The sequence below is a fragment of the Schistocerca gregaria genome, chromosome X (assembly GCF_023897955.1).
Source record: "Schistocerca gregaria isolate iqSchGreg1 chromosome X, iqSchGreg1.2, whole genome shotgun sequence".
NCBI classification, from domain to species: domain Eukaryota; kingdom Metazoa; phylum Arthropoda; class Insecta; order Orthoptera; family Acrididae; genus Schistocerca; species Schistocerca gregaria.
In genome coordinates this window covers 182,804,809-182,819,405 of record NC_064931.1, presented here as the reverse complement: position 1 = coordinate 182,819,405, position 14,597 = coordinate 182,804,809, and the positions used below count along the sequence as shown (strand labels likewise).

Below are 14,597 nucleotides of genomic sequence, written 5' to 3'. Positions count from 1 at the left end.
ATCGGCAGCATGCAGCAGGAAATTTAGTAAGCTTTTCCATCTTGTTTCAGCTATGTAATTAGCGGGGTATAGATATATCTGCTGTTTACGACAGATTTACTTCTCATTCCATTATTTAGTTTTCCGATTAGCTAGTGGAATTTTTAATCTTAGTAGGAAAATCTCACTGCACACGTGGGTCATGCTTTACTTCAAAACTTCAGCAGATTTTATCTATCTAAATGGAAAGTGCAAGGGCAATGTGAGACAAAAGGGTATAGTACAAATTGCTATTTCCACAGTTTTGACAGGCAGAGCACATGTTACATTATTTTACTCTTGTCATATGATATCAGATATGATACAAGCGCATAAGAAAAGAATTATTAATCACAATATCCCATGAAACACTATCCTTACAGTATCACAAACTGTAAAAATTCTCTGACTTATTGGGTGTTACTTGAATATAATTGCCAATGTGATCTCAGAACACTCACACCAAATTTCACAGTAAATTCAAGCTCGGATCTTATTCAAATGTAATTTTTCATTTTATCTCCCTTCATTAAAACTTGTAAGACATGTAATGATAGTCATATGCGTAACAGACGCAGATGAATGTAGAATGATATTAACATAACTGACCTTTGTCGCACAAGACAATTTGAAATAATCGTTTTCTGTCGATTTGAATAACATTAAATTTGAATTTGTGCAAATCTCTCGTATATAATAGGAACAGAAACAACTTACAGCGTTCATTCCATGAACATGGAGTTGCACTTAATTGTCTCACGTATCGGTCAAAATATTTGTCGACGAACTGAAGTTAGTCATCCCCCCACATATGAAACGACTTTTTCCTACAAAAATTATAAGCTCCACTAGGTAATCGGAGAACTATATCGCGGCAGTAACAATTGAACCTCTCGTATCTATGTTTACTTTTCGGATTACATAGCTGAAACTGGATGGAAACCTGAAGTTCCTGTTGCATGGTGTCGACCCCACTTGACGATGGCTGCGTCTGCTCGTCTAACTACTCACAGAACTTCGCTTCCACAGCTGAATGGTCAGCGCCGCAGGAAGCCATGCGAGATGCCCCGGTTCGATTCCCGGCCGGGTCGGAGATTTTCGCCGTTCAGGGACGAGGTGTTGTGTTGTCATCATCATTTCATCTTCATCGACATGCAAGTCGCCGAAATGACGTCAACTAAAAAGACTTGCACCAGGCTACTGGTCTACTCGACGGGAGGCCCTATCCACACCCCCATTTCAGTTACTATTCCCATAGGAGAGTATTTCCGCCAACGACATCATCAGCTGACTGCAAACTGGTGGAAGCCTACATTACTTCACGTCATGTCACAAACCAAAATAAACACCCCCATTCACAAGTCTGGCACAAGTTGACCCGTCCATCTGGTAAGTCGGGGAATTTCCAGTTTTCAAACAGAAAGAAACTTCGCGAAAGAAACTCTAAGAAGGGGGATTAACAAACAAAGGGACAGAAATGAGCATAAATTGGTCCATAATAGTATGAAACTCTATCGTGTTTAGCGTCTGCTTTAAGCCGGCAAAACGTTAATACCACAAATTTCTATTATAATGAAACATGTTTAAACTTACAACTACCTTTCAACTTATTAACTGTTGATAATAAAGTATCAGACACCTTATAACCCTTCAGTGACTTTGAATAAGTTGTATTGGCGACAAACCTACAAAACATAGAATTTTATGGTGGAACGATATTCCAGTTCTATTTGAAAGAAACGCACAGAGCAGAAGAGTAAAAAGTAAAAATAATTTTTTTCTCCAAATCAAGATACCACTTATTTTATGTTATTGTAAAAAATGTATAAGTTTAAAAAAATTAAAATTTTTCATCTAAATCAATTCTGTGTCTGTGTCAGAGCGAAAACATTTCTCCTTGCCCTACTGTCATTATAAGCCAATAGGCATCTTTTGCTGCATAAACCTCCTCTCGACCTTTGTCCTTAGAACCTTCAGTGATAAGTATTTACGTTGCTCCAATGTGTCTTTTAACTGACTGTACGCCCTCCATAACATTGTCTTAGTATTTTCTTATTTACTGGAGTCGACCAAAGAGCTGTCTTTATCATCTGAAGTCTACTCGCACAGCCACCTATTTTCATTTCATTATCATTGCAGTCATATTTAAGTATTCCATGCCAGAGCGTTCCCTGGTCCAATATTTTTTTGCTCTCTTTTCTACTGTCAGTATGTATTTTTTCCATTTCTCGTTCAGTTACCATCGACATTTGAATATTTTTCGCATTAAAAGTCTGTATGTCACGGACATGTATAGACACTTGTAGAACACACTGACTGTACGTTACCAAAACCCCGTGAGAACATTTTTACTCTTCTGTGTAAAAGTTCAACTCACCAAAATAAGAAAGCTTCCAAACTGGGTTTATGATTTCACTGTTAATGTGTATTTTCTTTTCTTTTCGGTAGATTTTACAGTGTTTCCATAAATTGTCTTTACAACGTTAAACTTCAATAACTTTAAAACTGTGCTAAGTATAACGAGTGTATTTCTGCATGTGACAAGCTGGCACTCAAAATTTCTTTTCCCCGTCCAAATGGGTCACTTTCTAACATTCTGCGTGGTGTCTGTCTGTTCTAAGTCGTGTCTCCCTACCACTTTCGCGCGACCAATCAGGGTCTCAATGTTAACATTAAGCTCCACCTAAAAAAATCTGTCTATCCAATGAGAAACGTTATATTTTTCGTGGTGGGGCAATGTTTTTAATGTTTGATACGTAACAGAGACGCGTATCCTCTTACGCTAAAACTTGCACCTGGTGTGGCCCTTTTAGTGTTATCGTAAGATCATACTGTTCTTCTGGAGGTCTCTATCCTTTAACATGGGCTGGGGCTGGACCTCCCGGCAATCGGCCAGCGATGTGGGTGTCCCATTGTCCCACTCTTATCATAGGGCCTTATAGCCCACACGGCTTTGCTCTCGGCTTCTGTTCTCGTTTCTCCCCTCGGAACTGCGTCTGTTTCACTGTAGGAAGGTATGACATGCATTTAGGCGTTCTTGTGTTAGTCTGTGGTATTCCATTTGCTCACTCGTTGATCCTATTACGTTGGTTAATTTAATGTCGGGATTTATTCGGAGCTATGTGACATATTGCCGGATTTGCTATCATGTCAGGGTTTTCATGGAAGGTGTAGGGTTTGCCTGACACCTTACAACTTCGTGCACACATAGTGGCACGGACAACGTCCATTCGGTATTTAATTTCTCTGTATGTACGCTGTAGGAACACGGTGGCATGTTCATATAAATTGCGAATGTGTGTCTTCAATTGATGTAGGTCTGTAAATATGGTTCGGTGCACCTGATCCTCTATAGCTGTGTGAGGTCAGGTGATGGCAGTAATGACCGAAATGGACCATCTCTTCCGATCCACCTATTCGGACACTTTTCATCCAGAACTGGCAAAGTTTGTGGATCAATGAGGTGGTGTCCCATCCTGCTGGAATAAGATTGCCGGTTAATGTTTCCCAATTGTGGTACACTGACTCACGTAATATGTGCAGATAAACATCGATGTTGTCAGTAGACTAGCTAAAAAATAATGGACCAATGATACAGTTCTGCATAAGTCCACGCACCGACATTTCATGTGTAACATGAGGACACTCTAATCCTTATATGTCAACATTGTGACCGTTCATTTTGCCGAATATAGGAGAAGTTGAGTCAAGGGAAATATTTTTCTAAAAGTTATTGTTTGCGTCTGTCTTGACTACCTTATCCACGGTAAACACTTCGCACTGAGGTTTGTCCCTCGGCTTTAATGCCTGAAGCAGATGTACCTTCATTTCGTTCAAATTGGCGTCTGTAACAGACCGACGACCTGCCCCCTGTTTATATAGAACACTAACTGTTTTCATGAATTACGTATGCCAAGCCCTAATAGTTCGACGGTACCTTGATATCCCCTTCCATAGTGTTCCAGAAGTATTCGTTACACTTGTGAATATGATTTCGTCTCTGCGAGCCCGATGACATAATGAGATTTCCTGTGACGTCCACATTTTTCGTCAGTTCTGAGGGATCTGGAAAAGTAAAAAAAGCTTTCTGAATTATCTTGTCACACGTTGAAAGCCAGTTGCTGTTATCTAGTATAGTTTTAAAGCTATAAATGTCTAATTTTGCAAAGATATTTTATGGACACCACGTACTTTACTTCACTCCTATTGCAGTTGATTCTTTTAAACTGTTCCATACGTTGTTTAACTGCGCTAGTGTTTTACTGTAAAAGTATTTTCACATTACAGTGGTGACGGCTTCAGTGTATATCGATGAAAGTCTAGCAGTGTGTTAATGCGCACGTTTTGTTACAGAGAAGCTGAAGGACGGCTTCACGTGCCCCAAGGAGGCGCAGGCTGACGGCAACGGACAGGCGGTGGCGCACCCCAAGTACGCGCATCCCACGGACTGCCAGAAGTTCTACGTCTGCCTCAACGGCGTCGACCCCCGAGAGCTGGGCTGCTCTGTCGGAGAGGTCTACAATGACGAGGACCAGAAGTGCGACCAGCCCGACAACGTGCCTGGATGGTCAGTAGCTACAAATCTGCTTCCTGCAGTGGCTTTCTCCCAAGTCACGTCGTTTCTACCTAGTGTCTTGTAGCAAGTCGTCTATCCGCTACAAGTACTGTAGCTCAATGTGACCTGGGATTCAAAACTCGAAGGAAGTCTCTGGGAGATATAGACTCTGTTTGATAGCCTCCTAAAGCTCCTTGCTTAGTGAAGTGTGTGATTTAGAGGATAAGTTAAATACTTTCTTGCGTCCAAAAGATACGACTAGGGGTCTCATTGGGATATCCAGAATCACACTCTAACATAGTGAATGAGGTAAATATAGGAATGGCTGAGGAAATGCCTACCGACTATATAATAATTCCCAACTGCTTCGACAAGCCTTACAATATAATAATTGGAAGCAGATAGCAGTGGGAAAAAACAAAAACAAAAAGTGGTTCAAATGGCTCTGAGCAGTATGGGACTTAACATCTTAGGTCATCAGTCCCCTAGAACTTAGAACTACTTAAGCCTAACTAACCTAAGGACATCAGACCGCAGCTCGTGGTCGTGCGGTAGCGTTCTCGCTTCCCACGCCCGGGTCCCCGGGTTCGATTCCCGGCGGGGTCAGGGATTTTCTCTGCCTCGTGATAACTGGGTGTTGTGTGCTGTCCTTAGGTTAGTTAGGTTTAAGTAGTTGTAAGTTCTAGGGGACTGATGACCATAGATGTTAAGTCCCATAGTGCTCAGAGGCATTTGAACCATTTTTAAGGACATCACACACATCCATGCCCGAGGCACGATTCAAACCTGCGACCGTAGCGGTCGCGCGATTCCAGGCTGAAGCGCCTAGAACCGCTCGGCCACACCGGCCGGTGGGAAAAAAAAAGTTCGACACCGTAGGGAGACATTGTTTGGTTCACTAATGGGTCGAAAATAGACCAAGGCCTTGGGGCAGGGGTGTACGAGGTTCAGCCAAGACTGGAGGGCATCATTTCTCTAGGAAAACTGGCCTCTGTATTCCAAGCTGAAATTACTGTAATCAGGGCATGTGTGGAGGAGAATATGCGTAGGTGCTACAAGGACAATAGCATTAACATCTATTCAGACAGACAGGCAGCCCTGGAATCATTGGAAGCTCCTGCAACAAGATCTAAGATTGTTGCAGAATGCCACAGGGCTCTGGTGGAGCTAGGGGGAAGCAATAGGGTAAACCTAGTGTGGATCCCTGGCCACTGAGGGATTTGTGGCAATGAACACGACAGATGGGCAACGATGGGGGCAACAACTCCATTTCTTGGACCGGAACCTGTACTGACAATCACCAAGGCTATGATCAGATTAGAACTACGGAACTGGCTTAGGAACCAGCACGTAGGATAATGGACCAAGCTCCATAAACAAAACATGGTAAGGTAATGATGCCCAAGCCATGTTTTAAAAGAAGGTCTGTAATCCTGGGATTGAACAGGAAAGAGATCAAACTCATGACTAGACTGACGACCGGCCATGGGAACTTCAAAAAACACCTACACACAATGGGTAGGAACCTAAATGTAGTCTCTGTGATGAGTGTGAAGAAACTGCACCACACTAGATACAATGATGTTACTTCCAACCACAGAGAATGAAGTCAATAAAACTGTTCAAAAGCTAAAAAATAAAAAGTCAGAAGGCTTAGATGATGTACCAATGTGTGTACTGAAACAATGCATAGGGATTATACAAGGCCCATTAACAAATATAATAAATGAATCCTTCACATCAGGGACATTTCCAGAGCAGCTAAAACAGGCAAGAGTTGTACCTTTGCTTAAGAAAGGTAATGCAGAAGACATAGAAAATTACCGGCCCATTTCCCTGCTGTCAGCATTCTCAAAAATAATAGAAGCAATTATGAAAGACAGATTAATGAATTATCTGAATAAATACAATCTTTTAAGCAAATCACAGTTTGGTTTTCGAAGTGGCAAAAATACGGAGTCAGCCATAGTAGAATTCACAAAAGTTGTACTTAATGCTCTTGATAAAGATGAGTGTGTCACAGGCATATTTTTGGATCTTTCTAAGGCTTTTGATACAGTCGACCACAAGATTCTATTAAATAAATTAGAAGCATTAGGAATAAGAGGGGTAGCTAATGACTGGTTTCGATCATACCTAACAGATAGGGTACAAAGAGTAGAGATAACACATACTTCAAATAGATCTAAACATTTAGTAAAATACTTATCAGAACCAAAACATATTAATATAGGGGTTCCACAAGGTAGCATATTAGGACCAATACTATTCCTGATATACATCAATGACTTTCCCAGTAGTGTTACTCATGGTGAGAAATTTCTCTTCGCTGATGACAGCAATATTATAGTCACTGAGAGAACAAGAGAACTCCTTACCGAGAAAGCAAATGAAACTCTCAAGGAAGTTTACGATTGGTCAATAAGCAACAAATTGACATTAAACATAAAGAAAACTAATGCCATGAACTTCAGTTTGAAGAGGAAAAATGACAATGTTAAATTAAATGTAGATGGCACCTCTATAGACTGTGTAACAAATGCAAAATTTCTAGGAATGAATATTGACTCTCAGCTGAAGTGGTGCGAACACACAAAGGTACTTGCAAACAGAATGTCATCAGCATGTTATGCCCTTAGAATTCTATCATCTGTGTGTAACATGCAGTGTCTTTTAGTTACATATTATTCATATGTACACTCAATTCTTAGCTATGGCATTCTTTTTTGGGGAACAAATCCACAAAATATGAACACAATTTTCAAACTCCAGAAAAGAGCCATAAGAATAATAACCAGAAATAGTAGTCGAGCTCATTGTAAAGATCTGTTCAAAACACTGGGAATTTTAACTGCTCCATGTGAACACATTTACCAGTCAGTTGTACACATCAAAAGCAACATTGGCAATTACTGCACAAACAGCTCTGTCCATGACCATGCAACAAGAGATAGACTCAACTTACATTTACCAAGAAAAAATAAACATAAAACACAAAACAGCATTTTCTACCAAGGAATAAAACTGTACAATAAATTACCAAAAGAGATTAAAGAAATTTCAAAAATACACTTATTTAAGAAGGCAGCTAAAAAGTACCTGTTATGCAATACATTTTATACATTGAAGGATTACTTAGATAAAGCAGAGTAGGGGTTTGATAAAAAAATGTTATACAAACAAATAATAATAATAATGATGATTATAAAACATCCAATATTCCACATAACACCTTCACTTTATTATTTTTCTTCTTTTTTCCTTTCTAGAGACACTCTCCCCTCAAGCTATGCATAGCACAATACTAACACCTCTTCCTCTTTCTGAGCTCAACATCTCACTCATTATGAAGGGATGCTGACTCAGTTTTTCAGGATAGCAAATGGGAACTTGCAGTACAGAAAATGGCCCAAGGATCACCTGTGTGTGTGTGTGTGTGTGTGTGTGTGTGTATGTAGTGAGTGAAGTGTTATGAAACAATGTGTGTATAGTGTGTGCAGTGACTGATAGGGAAATATGAGTGAATAGTGTGGCATTACATTATTTAATGAGTTATTTGTAAATAAATTATTGTATACCAGGAGTAAAATCTGATGATTGTCTCTAACTAGAAGTCTGTAAATATATGTGTATACGAATTAGCTTATTGTAAATTGATCTAAGCTTGTAAATACTTTGACATGTCCTATATCCTTGTAAAAAGAGATCTACGGATGAATAAAACTACTACTACTACTACGTAATCTTCGAATGCATGGCATTGGAGAGTAAAAGATACAGACTCTTCATGACAACTAGACCTGAAGAAATTTTGTCTAACAAAAAACTGGTAGAGGGACTCCTTGCACTATTTAAGGGCATTGGTTGGCTTTACTAGCTATACATGGAGCGATACCGCACAATAAACTTAGTTTCGGCGCGGGCAGTGGCGGGTTAGACCTAAGCTGTTTTAGTTTCCCTGTTAAAATCAAATCAAATTAAATCAAACTTAGATGGTTTTGGGTGCCCAAATCACTCACTGAAATTGTTTGATAAGGCTCCGAGCATTTTTCATGTGTTGGGTAAGGAGAAGAGGAAAGTGCGTTGGAATTTAACGGCTCTTTCATATCGAGGTCGTTAGAAACGGAGCATATTTTCCGGTTGAAGAAGGATGGTTAGGGAAATGGATCGAGACCGAGTTTAGGTGATGCAGAGAAAACGCAGAAAATCGGAATTAAAATGGTGATACAGGGATTTCCACTACTACAACCTGACCAAAAAAACGCCCTGTCACACTGGAGCATGTCACGTTAACTGAGATTACGAAGTGTATAAAGGCGAGTAGATGATCATTTAGCAGTGGATTACAGAAAACTGCACTGAATGCTTGGTTCAGTTACAGTAAAGCATTCAAACCATCCGCAAACCACTCACTGCATGGCAGAGCTGCAGTCTTTTAAAGATCCTTACTGCACATTACTTGAGGGAACTGTTATATACACCCTTACCAACGTAAATCTTGATTAAATATTGTTGCGCTGGGACGTGATGATCCTTAATCTGAATTTGTTTTCAACTGTGAAATTAGTGATAAGAAGTAATGCCTTCGGGGAGATACCTCCGCTATAATTTTGACACTACGTATTGAGTAATGTTAAATTACACAACAATATCTCCTGTCCATACCTCCATAATTCACTTCACGTAGACATGTTCATGCGAGACTATGTTTTCTAACATGCACTAGTCGTTGACTGAAAGAACTACAAACGTTTGTATTGTTACTGCACCTTTCATGGCAACTTATTATCGTTAGGTCATTTCGTATACTTCTAATCCACGGTAATATTTTGAATTCTGATAGTAAAAGAAACATTGTCCCTGGGCCTCTGCAGGCACAGTGGTTAAGAAAGAACACTGTTACTATTTTCATACCAGCAGACTACGCGTAGTTTCTGTTAAACTCGAGTTGTCTCCCTTATTCTTTTTCTGATCTCAGTAACTATTTTGATCACATTAAAATATTCCTAAGTTCTATTTTCGTTTAACAAACAAATGTTTTATTAACAGATGGCCTAAGTTTCGCGTCAGGGACCATTTTATGCTACAGTTGAGAACAAAAATGGTATTCCATCAGTTTGTTGTCCATTAGAGGAAAGGCACTACGTTCTGTGATGGTATATTAACTTAAGTTGAACTGTAAGGTCCCATGAAATTGAATCATGTAAGGTTGTTTTGTAATTGATATGACAGGCTTCTACGGCTCGTAGAATGGACTTAGTATACAAATTTGTCATTATGAACCCATGTTCGGAAATGTACCACTCGGATGTAAAAGAAATTTGAAGATCGGATCAGCCTGCCAGAGTGGCCGAGCGGTTCTAGGCGCTACAGTCTGGAACCGCGCGACCGCTACGGTCGCAGGTTCGAATCCTGCTTCGGGCATGGATGTGTGTGATGCCCGTTGCTTAGTTAGGTTTAAGTAGTTCTAAGTTCTATGGGACTGATGACCTCAGGTGTTAAGTCCCATAGTGCTCAGAGCCATTTGAAGATCGGATCACTTTCAGATTTCCCGCTTCACGGTTCGCACACCCTGGAGACAATGAGCTCTGACGTCCATGGCATGGGCATTGTTTCTAGTATTCGCCGTCAGGTTGTTTTCTACGTGACGAATGACGTCCTCGTCAAAGTCGAGGGTGCGGCGCGAACGTGGAGCACCTCAGTGGACCCTCCTAGCTGCTAACGTACTAGTTTCTCGCAGCCTTTGTTGTAAGCGGAAAAAAATTATATGTGGTAAACCGAGACCATTCTCTATACGGGCGTTGTGCAGCTCTACCATTACATACAACTTCACCGTAACTTAGCAACATTTCACCGTACTCTTCATACTTGTATTCCACCATGCTGTACTGTTTCGGTCGTTGTTACTGCTCAGTGACGGTCTGATGATTGACCAGTGTGCCCCCGGTATTTGAATGGTCAGCGTGGCGGATTGTCAGCCCTCTGGGCCCGGGTTCGATTCCCGGCTGGGTCGGGCAATTTTCTCCTCCCAGGGACTGGGTGTTGTGCTGTCCTCATCATCGTTCTATCTATCATCCACATCGACTGCAGGTCGCCGAAGTGGTGTCAGATTGAAAGACCGGCACCCGGCGAACGGCCTGCCCGACCGGGGGCCCTAGCCATACGATTAAATAAAATTGAGCAGAACGCTGAAGTTGTGAGTATAAACAGAGGGCACATACTTCAGGGACTGATGACTGCACCCTCTTCCCAGTGCGTACCGTGAAGCGGAAGATTTGGCAGTGATCCAATTTAAAAACTCAATTTATGTCCAAATAGTAAATTTCCGGACATGCGTTTTTTATCAAAACTTTGTGCAATAAAGTCCTCTCTACAGGGTGGGTCAGGAGGAAAGGTACATGCTTGGAGGGGAGACAATATTGGTGATTCCGAACAAAAGAACTGCAAATGGACATACACTGATGAGCCAAAACATTATGACTATCTGCTTAATAGCTGATTTGTCCGCCATTGGAACGAAATACATCACTGATTCTGTGTATCAAGGATACGACAGTTTGTTGGTTGGTTTGTGGAGATATGTGACATTAGACGTCTGCGTGCTGGTCATGTTGTTTGCGTAAATAGCGAGCCGCTGATTTTAGTACGCTGTGATTGCGCCCGACAGCGTCCCAGGAAGAGTCCACAGGATGTACATGAGGCGAATTTGCTCGCCGAGACATTAACGTGAGTTCACTATAATGCTCTTCAAACCACTGTAGCACGGTTCTGGCTCCGAGACACGGACAATTATACTGCTGAAATATGACACCGTCGTCGGGTTAGACATCAAGCATACGGGATTCAGGTGGTTCGATCTGTCAGCGTGTCTCCGAGTACTACCACAGGTCCCATGCTAGTGCAGCAGAATGTCTCCCATGACATAATACCGCTCCAACCAGCCTATGTCCGTGGCATGCTGCGCGTTTCAAGCCGCCGTTTACCACGATGACGGCGTTTGCCGAGACAACCATCGACCTAGTTTGGCAAAAACGTGATTCACCCGAAAATCCCACACATTTCCATTGATAGACGGTCGAATGAGGATGGTCCCGTGCCCACTGCAATCGTAACTGTCGCTGCCATTAGGTCAACATGTGAACAAGTAGGGGTGGTCTGTGCGAAGCTTCATGTTCAACAATGTACGTCGAACGGTGTGCTTCGAAACACTTGTTCGTTCACCAGCACTGTACTCTTTCAGCGGAGATGCCACAGATCACCATCTGTCCCACTTTACATGGCAGACAAACCACCGAACCCCTCGTTCCGTGAAGGGCCGTGGACGTCCAACGATTTCGCGCCTAGTGAGAGTTTCCCTGTCCTGTTACCTCTTTCCGTAGATGCTCACGACAGTAGCACGTGGACATTCCACCAGCTTCGCCGTTTTCGAGATGCTCGTTCACAGGCACTGCGTAATAACAATCTGCCCTTTGTCAAAGTCACTAATCTCAATGTTTTTCCCCATTTGCAGCCCATATCTTGGCAAGGGTTATCCCCATGTATTTCTGCTACGCTTACATACTTGTCATAGCGCGTCACGTGACCGCAACGTCACCAGACCGCATCCAGCATCGAGGCGGGCAGTGGTCATATGTTTTGGCTTATCAGTGCATGCCATTTTCGTAGCCTTATCCGACATACAGCTGTTTGAAAATCACGGGCGTCAGTCGCATTTTCTTCTTCACCAACACTAAAATCCGAGTACAATAAAAGCGACATTAGAGTACGAGTATTGTTTTTACTGACAATTTCAGTGCGCACATTACGCGCTGCCAGTGACACAGTATCTCACTGAAACGTATCCTGGGCGTTGGACCGGTCGCCGTGGAGTCATTTCTCGGCCATCGAGGTCACTCGATCTTACTCCATTAGATTACTGGTTGTGGGATTGGCTTAAGAACAAAGTCTACAACCACAGAGTGGACATGAAGAAGAAACGCCTGGTTCGTATTTCACATGCGCGTGTGCTAGTAAAGACCGTACGAATGAGCTCAGATCAGCTGTCTTGTAGACATTGTCTACAAGAGCTGCAAATTGCATTATAGTTAACGTTGTACTTTTTGAACATTATTTGTACAAAGCTAACCAAAACATTAGATCGAAATGTTTCGATTGCATCTGTCCTGTTCTCCATCGGTTTTATTAGTTTCCTTGGAAACTCTTATGAACAGGACATATGTTCATATGACGTTTTTTGTTCAGAATCGCTATCACCCCTCAAAACATGAACCTTTCCTACTGACTCACCCTCTATAATCCCTAGACCTCTGCAAAGGAATTTGAAAAATATCTTGTCGATGTCAAGGCTTAACTGCAGCACAGAATTCTCGATCTTTTCTCAAATTCACACTAGCGTATTCCAGAAATATCTTTACTCATAACTCAAAACATAAATCGCCTTCCAATAAAAAGTTTGTTGTCAAACAAAGTGTGCGTTTGAGTGCAATATAACGCTGTTCCACCAAAACGGACAATCAAGAAAACTAGTCTGTTGTTTTCAAATTAGTTACATTATACTCGTATTTGTTTCATAGCCTGAATGTAATCTGATATAAAAGATGATCGCTTACAGCTTCGCTTGTGTGTGTGTGTGTGTGTGTGTGTGTGTGAGAGAGAGAGAGAGAGAGAGAGAGAGAGAGAGAGAGAGAGAGAGAGAGAGAGTTTGTGTGTTTGAGTGTATTTTTCTCTTGGTTACAAAATTTATAGTCAATAATTTTTTCCGCTTCTGAAACTATTTTCCTTTTATTTACAAATCCTACAATATTTTTTACAGTTACGCATGACAAAAAAGCTCAGCTACTATAGAAGTACAACATTTTACTTTCTGAACTGAATGCATACACTCCACTAATAATATTTTATCTTCACTGTTTCTTGCGTGAATCCTTTCTAGTGTGACCAGCACCTTGCGAAACTTGTAATTTTCTTGTATCACAAACAAAATTTGCACTGAAAATGAACGCCTTTGAAGCAGGAATTTAGACAAAAGAGCAAAGCAAATGTGAGCTCTAAGATACGTTCAAGACGTCCAAGGGAGTCTCGTAATGAAACACTTTTTTGTATAGTTAGTAATAGAGATAGCTGAAAAGCAACTTCCATGATACAATAGTGATGGATTTCTTTTTTAAATGCCCCGCAAACCACCGTATGATGCATGGCAGGAGGTGCCTTGTACCGTTACTAGTCATTTACTTTCCTGTTTCACTCGTTAACAGAGCGAGAGAAAAACGATTGTCAGTATGCCTCTGTACGAGTCGCAACGTATCTTATCTTCGTGGTCTTTACGTTGGTGGTGTTAGAATCGTTCAAGTGACGGTTCTCTAAATTTTCTCGAAGTGTCTCACAAAAAGATCGTCGTCTTCCCTCTAGGGATTGCCGTTCCTATTTAAAGGACATTCGCACGTTATTCAGAAATAAATTTATGTTTTTCTCCGAAATTTTTAGTAGAACGGACTAACATCCTCATCATCCTATAAGGTACCTACAAAATACTTTAGAAAGATAGTTATTCACTCTCTGGTGATCACTATCGAGACTTCCGAAGTGATGAAGTACCTGCAATGCGTAAGAAAAAAGAATTAAAGTTGGAACACATGTTGAAAGTGAATTTTATAAATGACAAGCAGTAGTCACTTTATACTCTGTACGTCTGCATCTTTTGTGTTCAGTTCATGCTAGATAAAAGCGAATTACTAAGACTGTTGTTTATGACATTATTTCAGTTCCTCTGTCCTTACTTATTTCAAATTGTACGCTGTACCAAGAGTACTCCACAACGACGAATAATGCGAACTATACTATGATATGTTAGTAGTATGCAGTAGCTTTTGTGTGATGTTATATTATCTAATAAATTGGGAACTTATACTAATGCTAGTACTGTGTTTGAAACTGATCAATGAGAAATTTTCTTTATGAATTCAATGGAAATTTTTCAGAAACGCTAATGGCAGTGTTGCAAATAGTGTGACACAACTTTTTTTGA

General features: G+C 41.0%; 1 protein-coding gene across 1 annotated transcript in view; it reads left to right on the top strand.

The window, feature by feature from the left end:
- LOC126298682 (protein obstructor-E-like) overlaps nucleotides 1-14,597 on the top strand; it is a 47,349-nt gene that overhangs the window by 31,571 nt on the left and 1,181 nt on the right. The window contains exon 4 of the mRNA XM_049990118.1: nucleotides 4,372-4,585. Coding sequence (XP_049846075.1) covers nucleotides 4,372-4,585 — 214 coding nt within the window. The remainder of the gene's footprint in view (nucleotides 1-4,371; nucleotides 4,586-14,597) is intronic.